The 17685-nt window shown below is 38.0% G+C and overlaps 1 protein-coding gene across 13 annotated transcripts in view; it reads left to right on the plus strand.

The window, feature by feature from the left end:
• EHBP1 (EH domain binding protein 1) overlaps positions 1–17685 on the plus strand; it is a 228162-nt gene that overhangs the window by 134894 nt on the left and 75583 nt on the right. For all 13 annotated transcript variants that reach the window (XR_012041725.1, XM_072857323.1, XM_072857324.1 and 10 more), the window contains 2 exons: positions 11066–11244; positions 11892–11940. Coding sequence is in view for 12 of the 13 variants with exons in the window: in XM_072857323.1 (XP_072713424.1) it covers positions 11066–11244; positions 11892–11940 (228 nt within the window). In the remaining variant the exon portion in view is untranslated. The remainder of the gene's footprint in view (positions 1–11065; positions 11245–11891; positions 11941–17685) is intronic.

A 17685-nucleotide genomic window follows, 5' to 3' on the forward strand; every position in this document is an offset into this window, starting at 1 on the left:
AAGGAAAAAACCCCCAAACCCTAAAGTAATTATTGTTTCCCAGTTCGCTCTGCTTGTGACATCTCTGCTGACTGTGACTGAGAGCTGAATCCAGCTGATGCGGTTACCAGGGTTGCTTACATCTTACTGTATGCCTAAATACACTAATTTCACCCAACTGTAATCAGGTGGTTTCTTTTGCTGACTATTGTCCTGGGGTTGACCTGAACTCTTACCTTGCAGGTGAAATAACCTTTCTAATGTATCCTAGATTTTAAAGTTTCTTTGTGGCTTTCTGTGGAAATGTGCTGAATGGGTGAGAGCCTTTGTCTCTGGTAGTGTTCACGAGGAGCAGTTGGAGTGGTGGGGTTATACTTCTTTGATAGCCAGTCTCCTAAACAACTAAAAGATGAGACATACTCTGTACAATTATTCATGTGGAGGATTGTGTTAGTGGTTATTGAACTTTCTGTCTATTCACATAGCTATGTGCCAGGAAAAAAGCCAAATATACTGTGCTTTGCAAGGAAGTCTGATTAACGCAGCTGAATTGGTGCATGAGTTGCTTATGAAACAAATAATATTGGGACCAACCCCAGGCTTAATTTTTAAAATGGGAAGTTTGGGGTTTTTTTGGTGGATGATGTGAGCTGAGACGCCAGTGTGAGGTGTGCTTGGTGGGAAACAGGGGTTGGTTAGCTTGCTTCTCTGCTGCCGGAGAGCTGAGGGGAGCTCTTCTGGGCTGCTGCTCACTGGCGGCAGCAGCCTGTGCCAGCTGTGTCCTTTCCTTGTAGGACCAGGAGTTAAGAAACACAGAGAAGGTAGGTCTGAAACACATCTTAAAAGATCATTTGGTCCTGCTTGCCCAAAGACAAGTTCAGCTGTACGAAATGAAAGATTTCTTCAACACGTTGTTAAAGACCTCCAATAATGAAGCATCCATGGCTTTCCAAGGCAGTCTGAGTGCTTCATTATACTGTCTTATAGATTGCTCCTCCTAATGTCTGACCTGTTGCAATTAAAGCTTGTAACTTCATTTTGGTAAACACTGGCATGGGGGACAAGGGGTTTTCTTTCTTCTTCAGAATTTTACATGCTTGAAGATTTACCACGTTCCTTTCCTTTATAATTTTTTCATAACATAAACGACCTAAAAATTTGCTCCAGCTTTCTTCATGGTTTATTTTTTTCCCTGATCTTTCTTTGGGTTCATCTTCCTTACACTGTGTCACACAAAACTGAACATAAAATTTCTGCTGCGGCTTTCTTGATGCTGAGTGGAGTGGGAGAGGCAGTACATGTCTTGCAAGCTTTATTACTGTCTGTACATCTCAGTATGATGTTTGTCTTTTTCACAACAACCTGACGTTGTTGACTTATGTTCAGTTTGAATAGACTGTTTCCCCCACATCCTTTTGTGAAGAACTGTTACCTAACCAGTTCTTCCTCATCCTGCATTTATGTAAATGATTACTCCTTCCTCTGTTGCACTTGTACCTATAGAATTTAATCCTGTTTTCTTCAGACGTTTTCTCCTTTTTATATGATCAGAGTTCTTCTAGTGCATTTGATGTCCATCCCAGCTTCATGTCTAGTGTATCATCCACATTCTGAATTCAGACTTTCAACACTGAACCCAAGAAATATGCTTGCAGAACCCCTTTTAATGCATAATTCCAAGAATCATTTAAAACTAGTCTTGGATATAGTTTTCCAGCCTGTTTTGCACCTATGCTATGTGAGTCTCATTAAGGCTCCATTTTCCGTGCTTCCTTATGAGAGCATCTTGAGAGACAATAAAAAGAGCTTAACTACAATCATAATATGTTAGCTGCTGCTTCTCCCCTCCCCTGCCTGCTTCTCTCTCATAGAAGGAACCTGGACTGGTTGTTATGATTTTTTGATGACAAATTAATGTTTGTTGCTTGTCTCCTTTTTAACTTTCACATGCTAAGAAGCAACTTAATTATTTGTTCCACCTCTTTTTCGTTAGTTTGTCTGCATTCTTCTGAGTCGTCTTTTTTAATGCTCTTAAAGACTAGAAGCAAATGTAGTCTTTTCCTGCTCTTCTAATATCTTGCCCATCATCTTCAAATTTTCAAAGTGACCGTTAATTTCATATGTTGTTTCATATTGGTTCTTCCAGTACCCTAGGATTACATTAAATGTGTTCAGCTATTCTGAAAGCATCTGGCTGATCTAAGCTGTTTCCACACCTGCCTGAAATCTGACCTTTTTGTGTCTGATATTAGTAATGCTAGCCTCCAACTTGCATCTGACTTGTAGAATAAAGGTTGATGAAGAAAAAAGAAAGGCATTAAGCATTTCAGATTTCTCCCCATCATCTATGGGTAGCTCCTCCTTATCACTGAGTGATGAAGCAATATTGTTATTAAGCTCCATCTTGTGATTGTTTGCATAGAGTGGGCTGCTCATGCAGTAATTTATCAAGGCTAAAAGTCACTTTTTTCCATTAAATTCTCATTCACCTATAGGTATCCTAAGGAGATTTCTTGAGAATAGCCATCTTTATGCCTGATCTAAGCTCATGGACACCAACACCTCATGCAAGATTGCAGAATATGCTTATTTTATTTCCACCCTCAGTTAAGAAGTGTCCTCTGGACTTCAGGGGCACCACATCAGGTTCTATGCCATCAATACCAGGCTTAAAAATACCAAGTGCTCTAAACCCCTCCACACAGAGATTGTTTGTGCAATACCTGCACAAATCTGGCATCATGTGCTCTCAAGTACTTAAAACAAAGATTTCTCATAGGCAAATACTAACACTTCCATAAATCTGCCTATGGCTGTGCACTAACACAAACAACGCAGTAGATTTACAAAACACATATCTGTAAAGTTCTGTGGAGCAATGTCACCTTAATGATACAACATGAGAAGGTTGCCTGAAAAAACAACATGTGTTGAAATGTTCAGAAGAGTGGGAGAATAACTTGCATTTATTTAATGGCTAATGTCAAAAGAAATTCCTGCAAAAGCAACAAGAGTTCACTGTTTTTAGGAAGAATTGGCACTGACTCTCATTTTTAGTTTGCCTTGTGCTTTCTTTTAGAAGAGATTCTTGTGACCTTTTCTGACAAGCTCTGACACTTCCATTGTTTGCTGCAGGCCTTTGAAATGTGGCAGAGATAGCCTTGGGCCCAGGGAGGTGCGTTTTGCTAGTTCAGTTCACATTTAACAAAGTTAAAAGCTTTGAAAATTGCTATTCCTCATCTGTGGTTTAAGTTGCTTAATTCTGGCAACCTGCCCAAAACCCTGAACGTTCCCATCATGGCAGAAAGCCAGGGATTGTGAGCCGGCAGCATCCTGGTAGCTCATCTGGGCTTCCAACGCAGATTACACGGGAGCGGAGACTTCAGCCTCTGTGCCACCCAGGCAACTGGAGAAAGGAAGGTGGACACAAGGAAATTGCCCATCTTCTGAGAGCAGAAAAATGAGGCCCCATCCCTGCATGTGGCCTGTTCATACTGTTGTATTACAAATATATGTAATCATCAGAGAATGAACTCAGCATTTGCTTCTGCTTAATGGTATGAATTATATACCTTTTCCTGGTTTTTAAATTGAAAACATGTTGTTCAAGACACAGATTATGCGACCTCAGGGAAGAGAAGCTAGACGAGCCTCAGCCAGTCTTTTTATAATAGTCGAATCTGAGGAGGAGCTCGCTATGGCTTTTTTTCTTGGCTGTACTGACCATCAGCTGAAATTACTTGCACATAAGTAACCAATTCATTATGTTGTCTCAGATTTGTTTCTCCTTTACCAGCTCATTAACATAATCTTCTCCTTGCCTTTAGCTTATAAATTTAGGGCTCCTCAACCTGGTGAGGTAGCTACCCTCACTTCTGTGCAGTACTGTTATTCTCTATTAAGAACATCCACAGGGGGAGGTAGTTGTCTTGAAATAAACAGTCTGTCTTGTTCTTAATTAATTCCCATGAGCAGACAGGCTCTGTGCCCTGTTGCCCAAGTGAGGAAATTGTCCGGTAGTTGATGTATTGTGGCTTGTGGTTCTGAAGGTTTAGAGTTCAGTTCCCGAATACTTAGGGTTTTTTATCCTTTTAATCCCCAACAATGAAAACCAAACCAAAACCCTAAAAGATTATGCTAAGGAAAAGTTACTTCATTACTAGACAAAGTAAAAGCTGAAAGGAGGCTACCAGATAATGAAAAAAATTATAAAATGAAGTACTTATCAGTTATGAATTGCCAGATTTAAGGTAGCCTCTGTTACTGTAACCTGTCATCTTTGTGGACTATATGCCTGTAGATTGTATACATGTACACATTTCAATTGTATGAGTATGTACCGTGATTTTCTGCCGGACCACTTCCTCAGTGCTCGGAGCAAAAGTAACCAGACCCTGCCATTTTTTTTTTTGTGTGGAGTTGGAAGGTATTCAGCAGAGCACAGTCTCTTCATTATGCCGGGTGAATGCCACAGAGAGCCTGAACAGAGCTCATGACAAAGAACTGGTGACACTGAGCAAGGTATCCAGAGCAGTGTTTGAGGCTACAAATGATGTGTTCTGTCTTTGGGATGGCCAGGTCTTAGACTTCATCTTAACTTGTCTAAGTCTGGAAGTTGGTTTTTGGTTATTCTGAGCACTGTCACCTGCCCCTGGAGTGAGGAGGAGTGCTTTGGTGGGATGCCATGGGTGCGTACACCAGATTCACATTAGGTAGCGTCTTTGAGTTCTTGTGGTAGTCGATACACTTTATTGGCTCAGGCAAGTTATTTAATTCAGACTGTTTCCCTATTTGTAAAATACCAGTTGTGAGTCTCTTATCATATCAATATATTAATTCACCCATCACAGAGTGCCCTAATACTGTGTGATGGCTATCAAGCCAGAGATCACAGGCAAGTTGAAATGCTATGTTTGATGCAGCATTTGCATCATACTGCTTAAATGAAGTTGAGTGCCATACACTGTAGGTTTAGGATAATAAATAATGAGCAACAACTTTTTGCCTTGAGAAGCAAGATAGGCACAGTGTGAGAAGAAATGGGTAGCGATGATTAGAATAAAAAATACCATCATCATATTTATTTGTGGGGTTGGACAAGTAAAAGTTATGTGGATGAAACTAACTCAAGCATGAGGGACTTGCTAAACCTTACAGGCTGGGACCAGAAGTGACGGCATGTTGAAGGACAACCATTGTGTATATGATTCAGCATGCACAGCACAAACTGTGTAAGTTTAGACATGAGTCAGCAAGGGAGAATGGCAAACAGCAGGAAGCTCTGGCTGTTTAGGAGAGGGAGTACAGTAATGGTGTCTTGTGGTGTGTGTGCTTCTTGATGGCAGGTGTTACCTTCATCGGTTCTTCTTGGGTCCAAAGTGTTCAGTTAAACACAGCATCGTACAGCTTATGACATGGGACCATGTTGTCTGTCCACCTCCAACTAATAAAGTGAAAACATGTTGAAAGCACTAACCCCTCCCCAATTATTTTCAGAGGCAAGGCAGTGTGGATTAAACCTTGCAAGAAATTGTTCTGTTCCCCAGCATGTCACTCCTCTCCACAGCACTACAAGCAAATAGGTGCCTTTTGCAGATGGGTGTGGTTTGGAAAACTGCAGAGGAGGAGGACAGAATATCCAGGTGGCTTTGATCACTTGCTTTTTCTTCCCAGATTAAGAAGGTCCACTATTCTTGTTGTCTAGAAAGTTATGTTTGTTACATATCCTGGCATTTTAGGTAGCATGTACATACTCTAGCTGCTTTCCTTTCTTTTCCCAGGCATAGTTTGGAAAAGCTCTTTCCAGCCTCATGGCCAGCAAAATATGTAACAGGCAACTGAAAACCCTTTAGAATTAAATAGTTTCACCTACTTGACCAACAACTAACTTGAGGCATGTCCCAAGGATTTCACCTTCCTCCTCACCTTGCCAGGTTCAAACATGAGAGCATCATGTCGGCTTGGGCAGATGTCTAAATGTTAAGGTCATGATTGAACATGGACTGGTTTGGTTGTGCCAAAATTAAACCTGTAAAATGATAAGCAATTAAAAGCTTATGCCTAAGCCTTTTAAGATAAAAGTTTGTATTTTGTTGTATATCCACATTAGCTGTAGGCACAATCAGAAGAGTGAGGAAGGCAAAGTTTTAAGATCTCTGATGCTGGAGAAACCTGGAGGTTACCTAAATACTTGTTATTAATCATAAATAGGAGACAAATTCAATGAATCTATAACTCATATCAGGCAGCTGGGTTTTCAGATCTCATTCATTTTTAGAGGCAGTAGGGACTAGAGACATTTTGTGTAATCATGCACCATGCCATGCAAATAGAGAGCAACGAAGTTAAAGAATGTACTCCTGAACTGATAAGTTTGTGTATCAGAGTAACAGGATAGCAGAACTCCTAACATTTCCTTCCGGGAAGTGTATATTTTCTAATACATGCATGCACTTCCCTCACCAGAAGCAAAGAGCAATGCCACTTGTATTTTGGTGTGTCACTGAAGCCATCATAACGTTATGGTGGCCTGCTACTTAAAAAATAACTCACTAGCCTAAATAAAGAACATCTCAGCGCAGCTGGGTCATGAGGAATTTTTTCCGTCTTTGGAATAAAACAGAAAGCAGTTTTATTCTATCTTTGCAAACTTGATTTCCATATTCTGTTTCAGTCCTGATACTACTTAAGAATCAGCTTTTGACTTATGCCCGGACTGTTCCACAGCCCAGAATAAACAAAATTGAATGCACGTTGGATACGTACAGACCTTGCCAAAGGCATAAATTCTATTAAATGAGCCATATTCAATTTAGAATACTCCTGGGCTAAGCAATTCCTACGAGTAGAGCCCTGTGTTGTTTAAAAAATAAAATTCTAGAGTATCATCTTGATGATATGAAATTATTTGACTGAAATATATTTGGGTGTCTTATTTATATTGCACCTTTATACCATTTTTCAGACCACTCAGTTCAGCTGAGTTTCCCAAACTTTTTCTGCATCCAGCCCCACATGCTGCACATTTTGTCGCCTAGTTGTGTGTTACTTTCATTTACCTTAGCTTGCATTTTAATGGTTTCATGATTTTCAGTGAGCCTAGACAGCATTGTAGTTTTGATAGGGGCAAGGGAAAATCCCTTTTACTTTGCTCAGTCAAATAAGTAAGAGACCATTGCCTGTACTTGCTTCTCAAGGAACAGAACTTGTTTGTTGATTGTTTGTAGGTCTTCCCTATTCTGACTTTCAGCCCTATCTCAATCTCAGCTTCCTCTCCTTCTGTAGTTAATTACTGTTCCTAGGTTGTTCTCTCAACAACTTTCCTCTTTGGGGAGTTGTGTTCATTAATATAAAACTCAAACCACATAAGTCTTCTACCCAGATTCCCACAGCTGTTATGTACTTTTTTTTTTTCATATTCATCTGAGCATCTTTCTCTTCCAGCCTTCAACACTGCCTCTTGCTCTCTTTAAACTCCTTTACCCCCACGCAACCTGTCAACAAGCTCTTGAGAGTTGCTCAGAGTGAGCTCCTACGATCTTCATTCTGGCTGCTGCCCAGGTCTCATACGAGGGCTTGGTTCATAGCCCCATGTTCTCATCACCAGTTCTTGTCTTGGTTTTCTTCTCCTGAGTGTTGGCCTATGTGTGTCAGAAATGCAGCTCAACCCTCACTTTGCAAACCATCAGTGCACCTGGTGCTGCATTCCTGAGAGCAGCAAAACAATTATTTAAATATTTTGACATGTAGGGATGCAGCCTAATATTTAAAGCTGTTGTCCTCTTGTTAACATAGAGTAATGGTCTGATGGGATAATCTCCCAAGAGGAAAAATGCATACACTAGAAAACATATTAATTAAGCTTCCAGAACATGTAAAAGGAGACTAAAGTAAAGAGACTTCAGTTCTTCTCTTTACTGTGAAACAAAGATATCCTGAAGCTAGTGCTGACTCCAGCTGATAAATCCACCCAAGGGATGCTGCATCTAGATCTGAGCTAGCATGTGAGGGACCAGCTCTGGAACCTCTGCACTTGCCGTGCAGTTAATCCACAGCTGGATAAAAATCAGTTGCATTAGATTCAGTAACCTACTGATCAGCAAGCAGATCTGGCAATCTGTTGTGGAAATCTTATGCTTTTTAGTGGCATTTCCAAATGAGTTCTCAGGGACTTCGGCTTTTGAACTCAAAAGAGCCAAGTCATGACTGCCGTGTGGTTTAGAAGAATTGTGTAGTCAGTGCTTAAAAGAATTATGTAAGAAAAAGCTAATGAAATTTTCATTTCATTTGATGAGTTCCTACCAATCTTGTAGAGCAAATATATGCTAGAAATAGGTACTTGGTCATAATTGTGCATGTACTGAACCTGTCACTAATATGTACAACCTACAGGTATCAAAATAAAATGTTTTTCATAATGATGCTTCACAAAAAAAAACAAAACTAACATTTGTTAACCCTTCTAAAAGGATGTCAAGTGCTTATGCACAATTCTGCCATTACTCGTGTATCTCCAGTGTGTCTTGAGTTGAATGCTTTTATATAGATAAATAATGAAAGCTTTGACTCAGGTGGTGAATAAGAGCATAACATTATCATAATATTAACTTCACCTTTTTCCAAAAAACCTGGAGTACTAAGTCTGGAAAGAAAGCCATATCTAATTTCTGCTTTATCAGCTACAGAAGAGAAAACTGTGTAAGTATATTATGCACATCCTAAATCTTGCATATTCTGGATAAAATACTTTTAGAAAATCTAAAGTAAATGGAAGGACAAACATGTAAAAAAGCTGCAACTTAAGTATATATTTTCAAGGAACTGTAATCTAGATTTTAAAAAATTAATAATTTGTAAATTAAATGCAAAATTCTGCTAAATTTATTTATTTAATAGCTTTGGATGTCCTTTTGTAAAACTTAGTTTTAAAGTCAGTTACATCTTCAGTTTGTTAGATGTGTAATTAAGGCATTTGAATGGTAATATTGCCTAAGGCCATTTCAGAGTTAACCAGAAAGTATTTAGGTGGTGACTGGAACATTTAACATTTCTGTAGAGAGTTTCAGCAACAAGTATTAAGACTTTATAGTTGACATTTAATATATCTGGTAAGCAGTGCTCTATGGTTTGAAGAAGTAGCTCTATGCTTTAAAAATTTGTTAAAATATCATTTTCCCACATCTTGATAGTACTATTTTAATTATTTTTCTCCCAGCAGTGTTATTTCCATATATATAATTTAGATTGCAAATATATTAAGTAATGTAGTACCTTAAATTTGGGGTTGGTGGTTAGTTACTGTTTTTTGCTTCAAGTTGTAAAAAAACAGGAGAAAAACCTGATCTTAATTAGATCACTCTGAATCTGGAGTAACTGTCTGTCAGCTCCTAAGCAATATTTGTTTCTCTGATTAAAATCTGATGCATGGTGAAGAAAGTTTATCATTTATTGCTGCTTTCTCTTCGCTATTTTGTATATCCCTGTTAAGTTGTTAATTCAGTGTATTTAGAGATATTTGTCTCATCATTAACAAATTTGTTCATGCTGATTTGAATCGTTGACAGGATTAAAAAAAAATCAGAACACTTTTTAACAAGTTATTTTGTACATATGATCCCGTATTTTAAAAAAATCTCAGCAAGATATACATTTTGCACTTTCTAAATAAGTTGGCAGTGCTTCTATCTGACGATGAGGTAGGTTTGTTTATAAAACAACTTTTTAGGGCTGACTGTCACAGTAAATGAAAAATTACTTTCCTGGTTCTGTACGTTTTCTTCCCCAAAAGCAGTGAAAACATAAATCACTTGGTAGCTAGTAGCTAATTGCTTAGCACTGACATACTTTAGTCAAGTGGGGGCATCGTTGGTCTTTCACAAATAGGTAATATGGCCAAAAGGATTTACTTGTTAAACTTAAGTGGCTGTACTAAATACTAAATTACTTGCTCTGTTTTTATCTTAATTTGGGAACTGTCTAGCTATAAGGTACATAAACAGCGTGCTTGTTGTGTATATATGTTTTTAATTATATTACATTGAAAAAATAAGTGGGCTCAGTTCTTTCCCTATAATTCAGACTTTGGATTTATGTCAGTCAAATTCTGTCTGTTTAATTACATCTAAGAAGTTTCTAAAGTGACAATATTTTTCTGGTGAAATGAGTGCGTATTTCTTGAAAACATCAGCTGCAATCAGTACGTTCTCTGCTGGACTTGAGAAACAGCGGACAGTCTGACAAATGCCAAATGTCTGAAATATTTTATTCCATTTTAATTCTTGGTTTGTGCTAACAAAAATGTTACTAAAAGTGTCAAAATACCCTTTTGGGAAATGGTTGTTATTAGCTAATGATACTTGTTAGAAACCACCCTCTGATAATGATTTACCGCCGAAATTCCTTTTCCATGTAGAAAAACTGAAGCCTGGAAGGGGAAGCTCTTTGGGTATGGTTGGAAGTGGCTGTTTAGAAACACCGTGCTGTAATCACGATTGCATAAAAGTACACTTAAACAGGAAGAGCGCAGCAGAAAACTTTACACCGGAGCCTATAGGATATGAATGCATTAATCATATGTTGCAGACACAGCGACTTCGATCCCCATGCCTCAATGGTAGATTGCAACTCATGGTAGACTCTGCCCCTGCTATGCCTGGCTTTTGATCCAGTCGCAGTGTTACCTCCATTAAAAGCGAAAGGGCTTGCGGGGATGCTTTTCCATGGCTGCATTTTGGGAAATCTGTTCAAGGGTGCGTATCACGGGCTGTGCAGGACTATGGCTTAAGTATTTCAGCATGGTGTTTCCACTGGTACAATTCTTGGCCTGTTCTCCTGTGTAGATCTGGAATCCTGTATAGCTACATCCTTTGGAGACAAGTGCCAAGGGCGATGACTGGAGATAATAACTTGCGATTTGTGTCTTTTGCAAGTTACAGTCATTGTAAACTGACAGCTGTGAAGAACCTAAACTCACATCAAAGGATACAGATCATCTAGTTAGGTCAATTAATGTTAATTCTCATCTTCCATTAAATGCTTTTATCTACTTGTCTTTTTTCTTTTCTTTTTTTTTTTTTTTTTTTTGCAGCCAAGCCCAATACCAAGTCCTGTTTTGGGGAGAAAGCCAAACGCTAGTCAGTCACTGCTTGTGTGGTGCAAAGAAGTTACAAAAAACTATAGGGGAGTGAAAATCACCAATTTTACTACATCGTGGAGAAACGGTTTATCCTTTTGTGCAATATTACATCACTTTAGACCAGACCTAATGTAAGTTGTATACTCTCTGTCTTCATAAGCTAACTATCCTAGAAATATGTAGCATTTAAGTTTATGTAAAAATCAAATCCCTGTTCGTTTCAGGTGTTAAACTGGTTTCACCATTTTCTTTCATGCAGGGAACCATCCTTTCTAAGAAAACAGATTTATGAATGCTCAAACTTTATGACCTCTTTGCTCTCCCTTGTTGCATAAACAATTGTTTCTCCCCTCTCTGTGATTTTTCTTCTTCTTAATCTTATACAAAGAACTGACTTCAAGATGATTATGAAAATTGTGCTGTTGTTGAAATGAGATGAGAGGAATAAGCCTGTAGCTCTTTATACGCTGACAAGGGCGGATTACCTCCTGGTAAATTTGGTTGTCAAGGCCGGCGTCTAGTCCCTGCCTTAACTTCTTTTTTAGATGGAAAGCTTCAGGCAATGAAACATGTAATCGGTGTTAATTTATTTATTTATTTATTCCTTTAATTTTCCACACTATTAGTTTTGTTGATTGAATTGCTGTGAAATTGCTAACTAGCAGCTAGTAACAACTGTATGATATTATTGTATGTAAAATTTTTAGATTCACTTTGTTTTAAAACTGCTGCTTTTATCAAATACTGTACATACCCACTGTGCCATTTTCCCCCTCAGTGACTACAAGTTCCTGAATCCTCAAGATATTAAAGAGAACAACAAAAAGGTAAGAACTGCCAGGAAAAAAGAGACACAGCTTCAATTTTGGCTTCACTGCAGGTTTTTATTAATTTTGGGAAAGTGCGGTTGTTTTGTAAGGTCATAACTGTGTCTCACAGAAGGTATTCAACCTCCCACGGTTCAAATTGGATGCATTATTGACTCTAGTTTGTCATGGTCTTTAACATTCACAACAAGTGCAAGGCTGGCATTAGAGTTTAATATTTGTATGGCCTACATTAACAGTGAAAGTGGAGGAAAGGGCTGGTCAGCCTTCTGTGATCACTCCTCTCATTTTTCCAATCAGCCACGTAATTAAAAAAAAATGAAAAACGTAACTGCTCTTGGTTTGTCGTACGGAAGACTTCTCTTTCTGTTGCTTTAACGGGGCTCCGTGCATCAGTCATGGTCAATGTTGCTTTGAGGGTGATTTTTATATTTTTAAAGATAAAATTTTACACCTACTTTTATACTGCGCAGCTGAGCGCAGTAGTGGATGCAACATGGAAAGTTTTGGATTAAAAATGTTGAGACAATACTTTGCAAATAAACTGAAATATTAGCAGAATATTTTATAGCATTGTGCTGAGCAGCTGTTTTAAACCATTCTTTGTACCTTTGTGACGCAAAGATGTAAAAATTTTCTCTGGAAGATACAGGAACTCAGTTTGGGAATCACTAGAAGACTTTTTATTTCTGCTCACTATTTTAGACATATTACAAACTTCAGTTGAGCCCTAGGGACATGTTTATAAACGGTAATTTTCATGTGAGTCACTGATAATAAAATTGTTCCTGAAGATCATCTGAAAATTGTTTTTAAGTAGCTATCTTCTCAATGCTGTGATTTTATTTTTATACCGCTTTAAAAACACTAAGCTGAATTGGGATGAAGGTATAAAAATATGCTTTGAATAAATTAATTAGGTTCAATATTATATAGCAAATATAACTAAAGAGTGTTAGATTTGTAGATACGTGGAATTTCTGAAAGCGCTTTATTAAAATTCATTTGTGTTTAGGGTAATTATATTTTAATGTACCTGCACACTTGTGTTAGCCAGGGAGCTACTTGTCTTTAAAATAGTACTTAAGTATTACAAATAATGAAATATCTCTGAGCTGCTGTTATTTAATGAGTGATTTGGCCAATTATATCTTTTTCATAATAATATGGGGTCTTATGATGACCTAAGTGGATTATCCGTGACATCACTGTTTTCTGTGACCATATGTTTTTGTTCTTCAAGTTTCGTTTAGTGTCCAGGCTAATTAAACCGGATTATAAAAAAGGAAGAATAGATTATAATTTAAAAAGTTAGCGGTACGATCAGTCATCTTTTCTTTATGAAACTGTGATGGCAAATGGTGAACTTCTTAGCCCATCTCTCTTAACAGGATATAGTTCCCAGGATTGAAGAAGTAATGATTGTTGTTATTGTGCAGTTGTTTTCTTTCATCACTTTGCAAGCCTTCGCCTGACAGCTACATTGAGTATCTCAGTTGCTTCCTGCGGATTTATTTCCTGGTCTCACACAGTTCTGCCTGATAACCCTGCGTGCCCTTGGTTGGAGTGAATGCAGCACTGGCAACAATGGCTGCCTATAAATTCCATGCAGATATGTAACACATTTGACAATGATTCCTCCTAACCAATTAAAATAACATCTATGGCTGAATAGGACAATTTTCTTTGTCTGAAGCATCTCTCCCCTCTCCCACCCCACCCCACTCCCCCAGAGGTAAGAGGTGACTGTGACCATAGATTAAAGATTAACCCATAAGAGTATATCTTTTAGAAATGCATGACCTTGTTTGTATTTTAATTAAAAAAGAAGAAATCTTGAGACAACTATTTCAGTGCAATTACTGTGTATAATTACACTTTGAAATGCACTGTTACAAAAAGCACATCCTCGGAGTTTCTTTATAATACACACTAGTCATTTGCGAAATTGGTGCTGCCACTGATGCTGAATAAAAAAGGGTATTTACCTGTGACATCTGATCTTGGCCAATATGTCAGTGCATTACATAGTTGGGAAATGGTTAGAATACTGCCTGTGGTGCTTGTGCTGATGGATCCCAATTGATGTGTGTCAATCAGCTTGTCAGTAAATTAAAAAAGAAAAAAGAAGAAACTTCATCAGGAGATAGGTAAATAAGTTCAGTGTCCTGAATATACATACGTGTGTGTGTGTGTATGTATGTGTTGTAATTTCCACAATATAATTATATCTCTAAAGTAAACCCAAAAAACCCCAAACAACTACTCCAGATTACATTAGCATCAGTCAGAATTCAGATATATTTTTGGTGCATTGTGCACATTGCAAATTCAAATTTCTGTGAGGAACAAAAGAGAAACCAGGGTTATCTTTGAGAAAGTTAAGAACATTGCAGGGATACCTTCCAAGCTGATCCAAAGAGTTGTAGTTCTACTTACATGTCATATATGTCTAACTATCCATATAGCCTTCCCAGTAACGTTAATCAACTAACTTTATTTACTGTGTCCATTTGATTATTAGTAAATAATAATGAAAAATGTGTTAAAATTACAGCATACTGGCCGTATAGTCCCTTATCAAGAATAGAAATTTTTCATATTGCTAATAACATGTCCTGCACTTTGAAAATGTAAGCTACTAAACTACACTTGGCTGGAGCTTGGAGGGGATAAAAGGGCGAGAAGTGGAAGGGCACAACAGTATAGTTATACTAATGAACTTCTGTTTTTAATTACTTTATTGTTTAGAGAAGCTTGTTTCATTTGAGGGATTATTGTGTGGAAATAGTATTATATCTTCTGGATGTTTGATTCGCACTTTCAATTTTTGTGATGCCTTTTTTTTTGCCTTTTTTACCAGTTTTTGACCATTTCTACTAAATTCCTCAATACATTTGAACTCGAGTGATTGTCTTGACAAAATATTTCATTTCGCAAGGAAGGAATCCTTTTAAAATATATGTTTAAACAGAAGAATTCAGAATTACAGGGATAGCATTGACTCAAAATGGAAAAAATTCCTTACCTTTAAGCTGGCAGACATATTTTTATAACAGGCATTCATACTTGCTTCTACTATTTGAGTCCACAAAATCATAAGTACATATTTAATTGTGTGTGTAGGAGTTGCTTGTTGGCCTTGGTGGGATCATGCAGGAGCATAGTTAAACATGCATATAAACATTTGCAAAATCAAGGCTTAGTTATGCCTCTGTTTAACAAAAAGTAATTTGACTTGGAAAATTTACTCTGCTAATACCATGTTACAAACTAGTTACAAACTAGTTGGAAACACTAGGCATTTATAAATATACTGGAATATTAAGAAGCTCACAGCTTTTCTAACAGTGAAGGAGAACCCATCACACAGTGCTATATGGACACGTACAGAACATACAACTGCTATTTATAGAACTAATGACTGTAAAGCATTTGTGTGCCAATCTAGGTATCTAGTGCACTTTAAAAGCAGAGAAGCAAGAATGTGTATCATCCAGAATGAGAAGCAGAGGTGATAGGAAATAAGTATCTGGCATCAGTGGAAAACTATTGTGTTTAGTCCCAAGCATCACTAGAAGAACCGAGCAGATAGTAAAAAGTGATTGCAGCTGTATCAAGATTATCCATCGTTCGAGATTCAATCCTTCTGCTGTAGCATTACCCATTCTAAGCAAGTGCCTTTCCTAATAACTCTGAAACACTGTCCCCACCTTCATTTTACAGACTCTGGGAGATATTCCTAGGATTTAGTTTTGTTAGCATATAAATAAGAAATTAAGAGTATAAAAGAGTTCAGGTCAAGTCATGCCTATGGATTTTGGCTGCCATGGACTGCTAAAGCCCATCCTTAGGTCCTTTCATTCTTCAGGTGGTAACTCCCACTACCTTCAGTGTGGGGTAACAGGTTATTTATGCCACTGAATCAGCACTGACCCACTTAATCAAACAGCAGATCCTGGTGTTACCTTTGGTCCGCAGGACAACACAGCTAGCTTGCTATGCTTTCATACCTAGCCTGTTTTCTGCTCGTGTATGAGCATTCATCATTCCTGGCACCTGCCATGGCTTAGGCTGCCCACCCAAATCCCTGCACTGCTCTCCTTTAACTCTCCCTTCTCTGTGCTCCTCATGTCTGTTCACTTCCACCTTTCTTGTCTCCCCCTCCTCCTATATCCAGCCTGATCCTGCTCCTCCAGCTCTGTGTCCCAAGACCAGGTAAATGACAGCTGTCCTTCTACCATCCGAGTTCTTTCCATTCCCTCCCACCCATCATTTTCCTGCTATTCTGTTCTGTCTGGAGCTTTGTATCAGCAAATACAACATTCATGTTTTCCACTGCTGCTCCTGTATCTAAGCACAGCTCTGCTTTTATAAATGGCATAACAATCTCTCATAATAAACCTTCCCAAGAAATGATACTCCACAAAGACCAGCAGTGATTTTAGGCCAAATCATTTTGCACAGGGAGAGCCAGAAGGGCTTAAAAATAAATTATTCAGATAATTTCTATGTCTGCATAAACTCTCCGAATCATTTGTTATGGAGATATAAAAATTACTTCACCAAAAATGCTTTGGCAAGTTATACCTGAGCATAAGGGGAAGCATACAAAATTTCAGGAAGATAAATTCCAGCTCTAAGGAGCAGAGTTTGGAAAGTGGCTGAAATGAAAACTATTTGACCCTCAAGTGTAGGGAATGAATCCACTACATTGTAATGGGAATGATAGCACCTCCTTTTCTCAGAGCAAGTAAAATAACAGAGTCTGCCAGGAGCCAGCCAGGCCAGACCCACGTTCTAACTCACCGTTGACATTTACTGGTATGAAAACCAAGAGGATAAAAAAAAAAAATCATAATTGATTTATCTTTTCTTTCTTTCTTCCACCCTTCTAAAACTATATAAATTAAGGAAATAGTGTAAAACTGGGGAAGAGGTGAAGCCAGACATGTGTGTTATTGTTTTCTTGTGAAAGGACAGGTTCTCGTCCATGTTTTAAATTTAGCACCTGTTTTTGTTCAAAACAGTGTAGGAACAACTGTGAACATTTTAGACCCCTTCAGAAAAGAGTGAAAAAGAGCCCCAGAATTACTGAGGGAGGAGAAGTCCAAGTGCTTTAACTGAGTGCATCTACACTAACAGGAGGCCTTTTTAAAGGCTTCCTTGAAACACAATATTGTCTTCCAGGGTTAATCCAGGATAGTAATAATTAATTGTAAATTGAGAAATGGCTTTAATTCTTCAAAACTAGAAAAACCTGATGCACCAAGCCCACTCACTTAAAGGGCTAGCAGAAAGAAGACAATGTGGCCTCACAAAGTGGTACGATTGCAAACTGTTTAGCTTTTAGAAATGAAAGTTAAGTGGGAATGAAATTCACTCTCTCTCATAAATTTAGCATCATCAAATGTTTTTAAAATGTATTTGTTTGTGGGATTAATGCGATTTATGTCTTGTATCAAGTGATCTGTGGTGGTGCTCTTTTTGGCTATCTGGACATAGTTTTTCATCAACACAAATCACTGCAATTACATGACCAGTAGAAGGGAGAAGGTTGATCACCAGTGATAAAGCCCAAGATGGATTAGTGTCATGTTTCTTATCTTTGTTCCTTATCTTAAAAAGCCATCCTTAGTTGCTTTTTTCTGGTCCAACTCTTACACTTTTTTTATTTGCTTGTTTCCTGCTACTTGAGTGAGAACCATTTAAGATATTGGTAGGTTTTCTTAGTGCAAACAGAAG

Source organism: Ciconia boyciana, chromosome 3 (genome assembly GCF_034638445.1).
Source record: "Ciconia boyciana chromosome 3, ASM3463844v1, whole genome shotgun sequence".
In the NCBI taxonomy this organism is placed as follows: Eukaryota; Metazoa; Chordata; class Aves; order Ciconiiformes; family Ciconiidae; genus Ciconia; species Ciconia boyciana.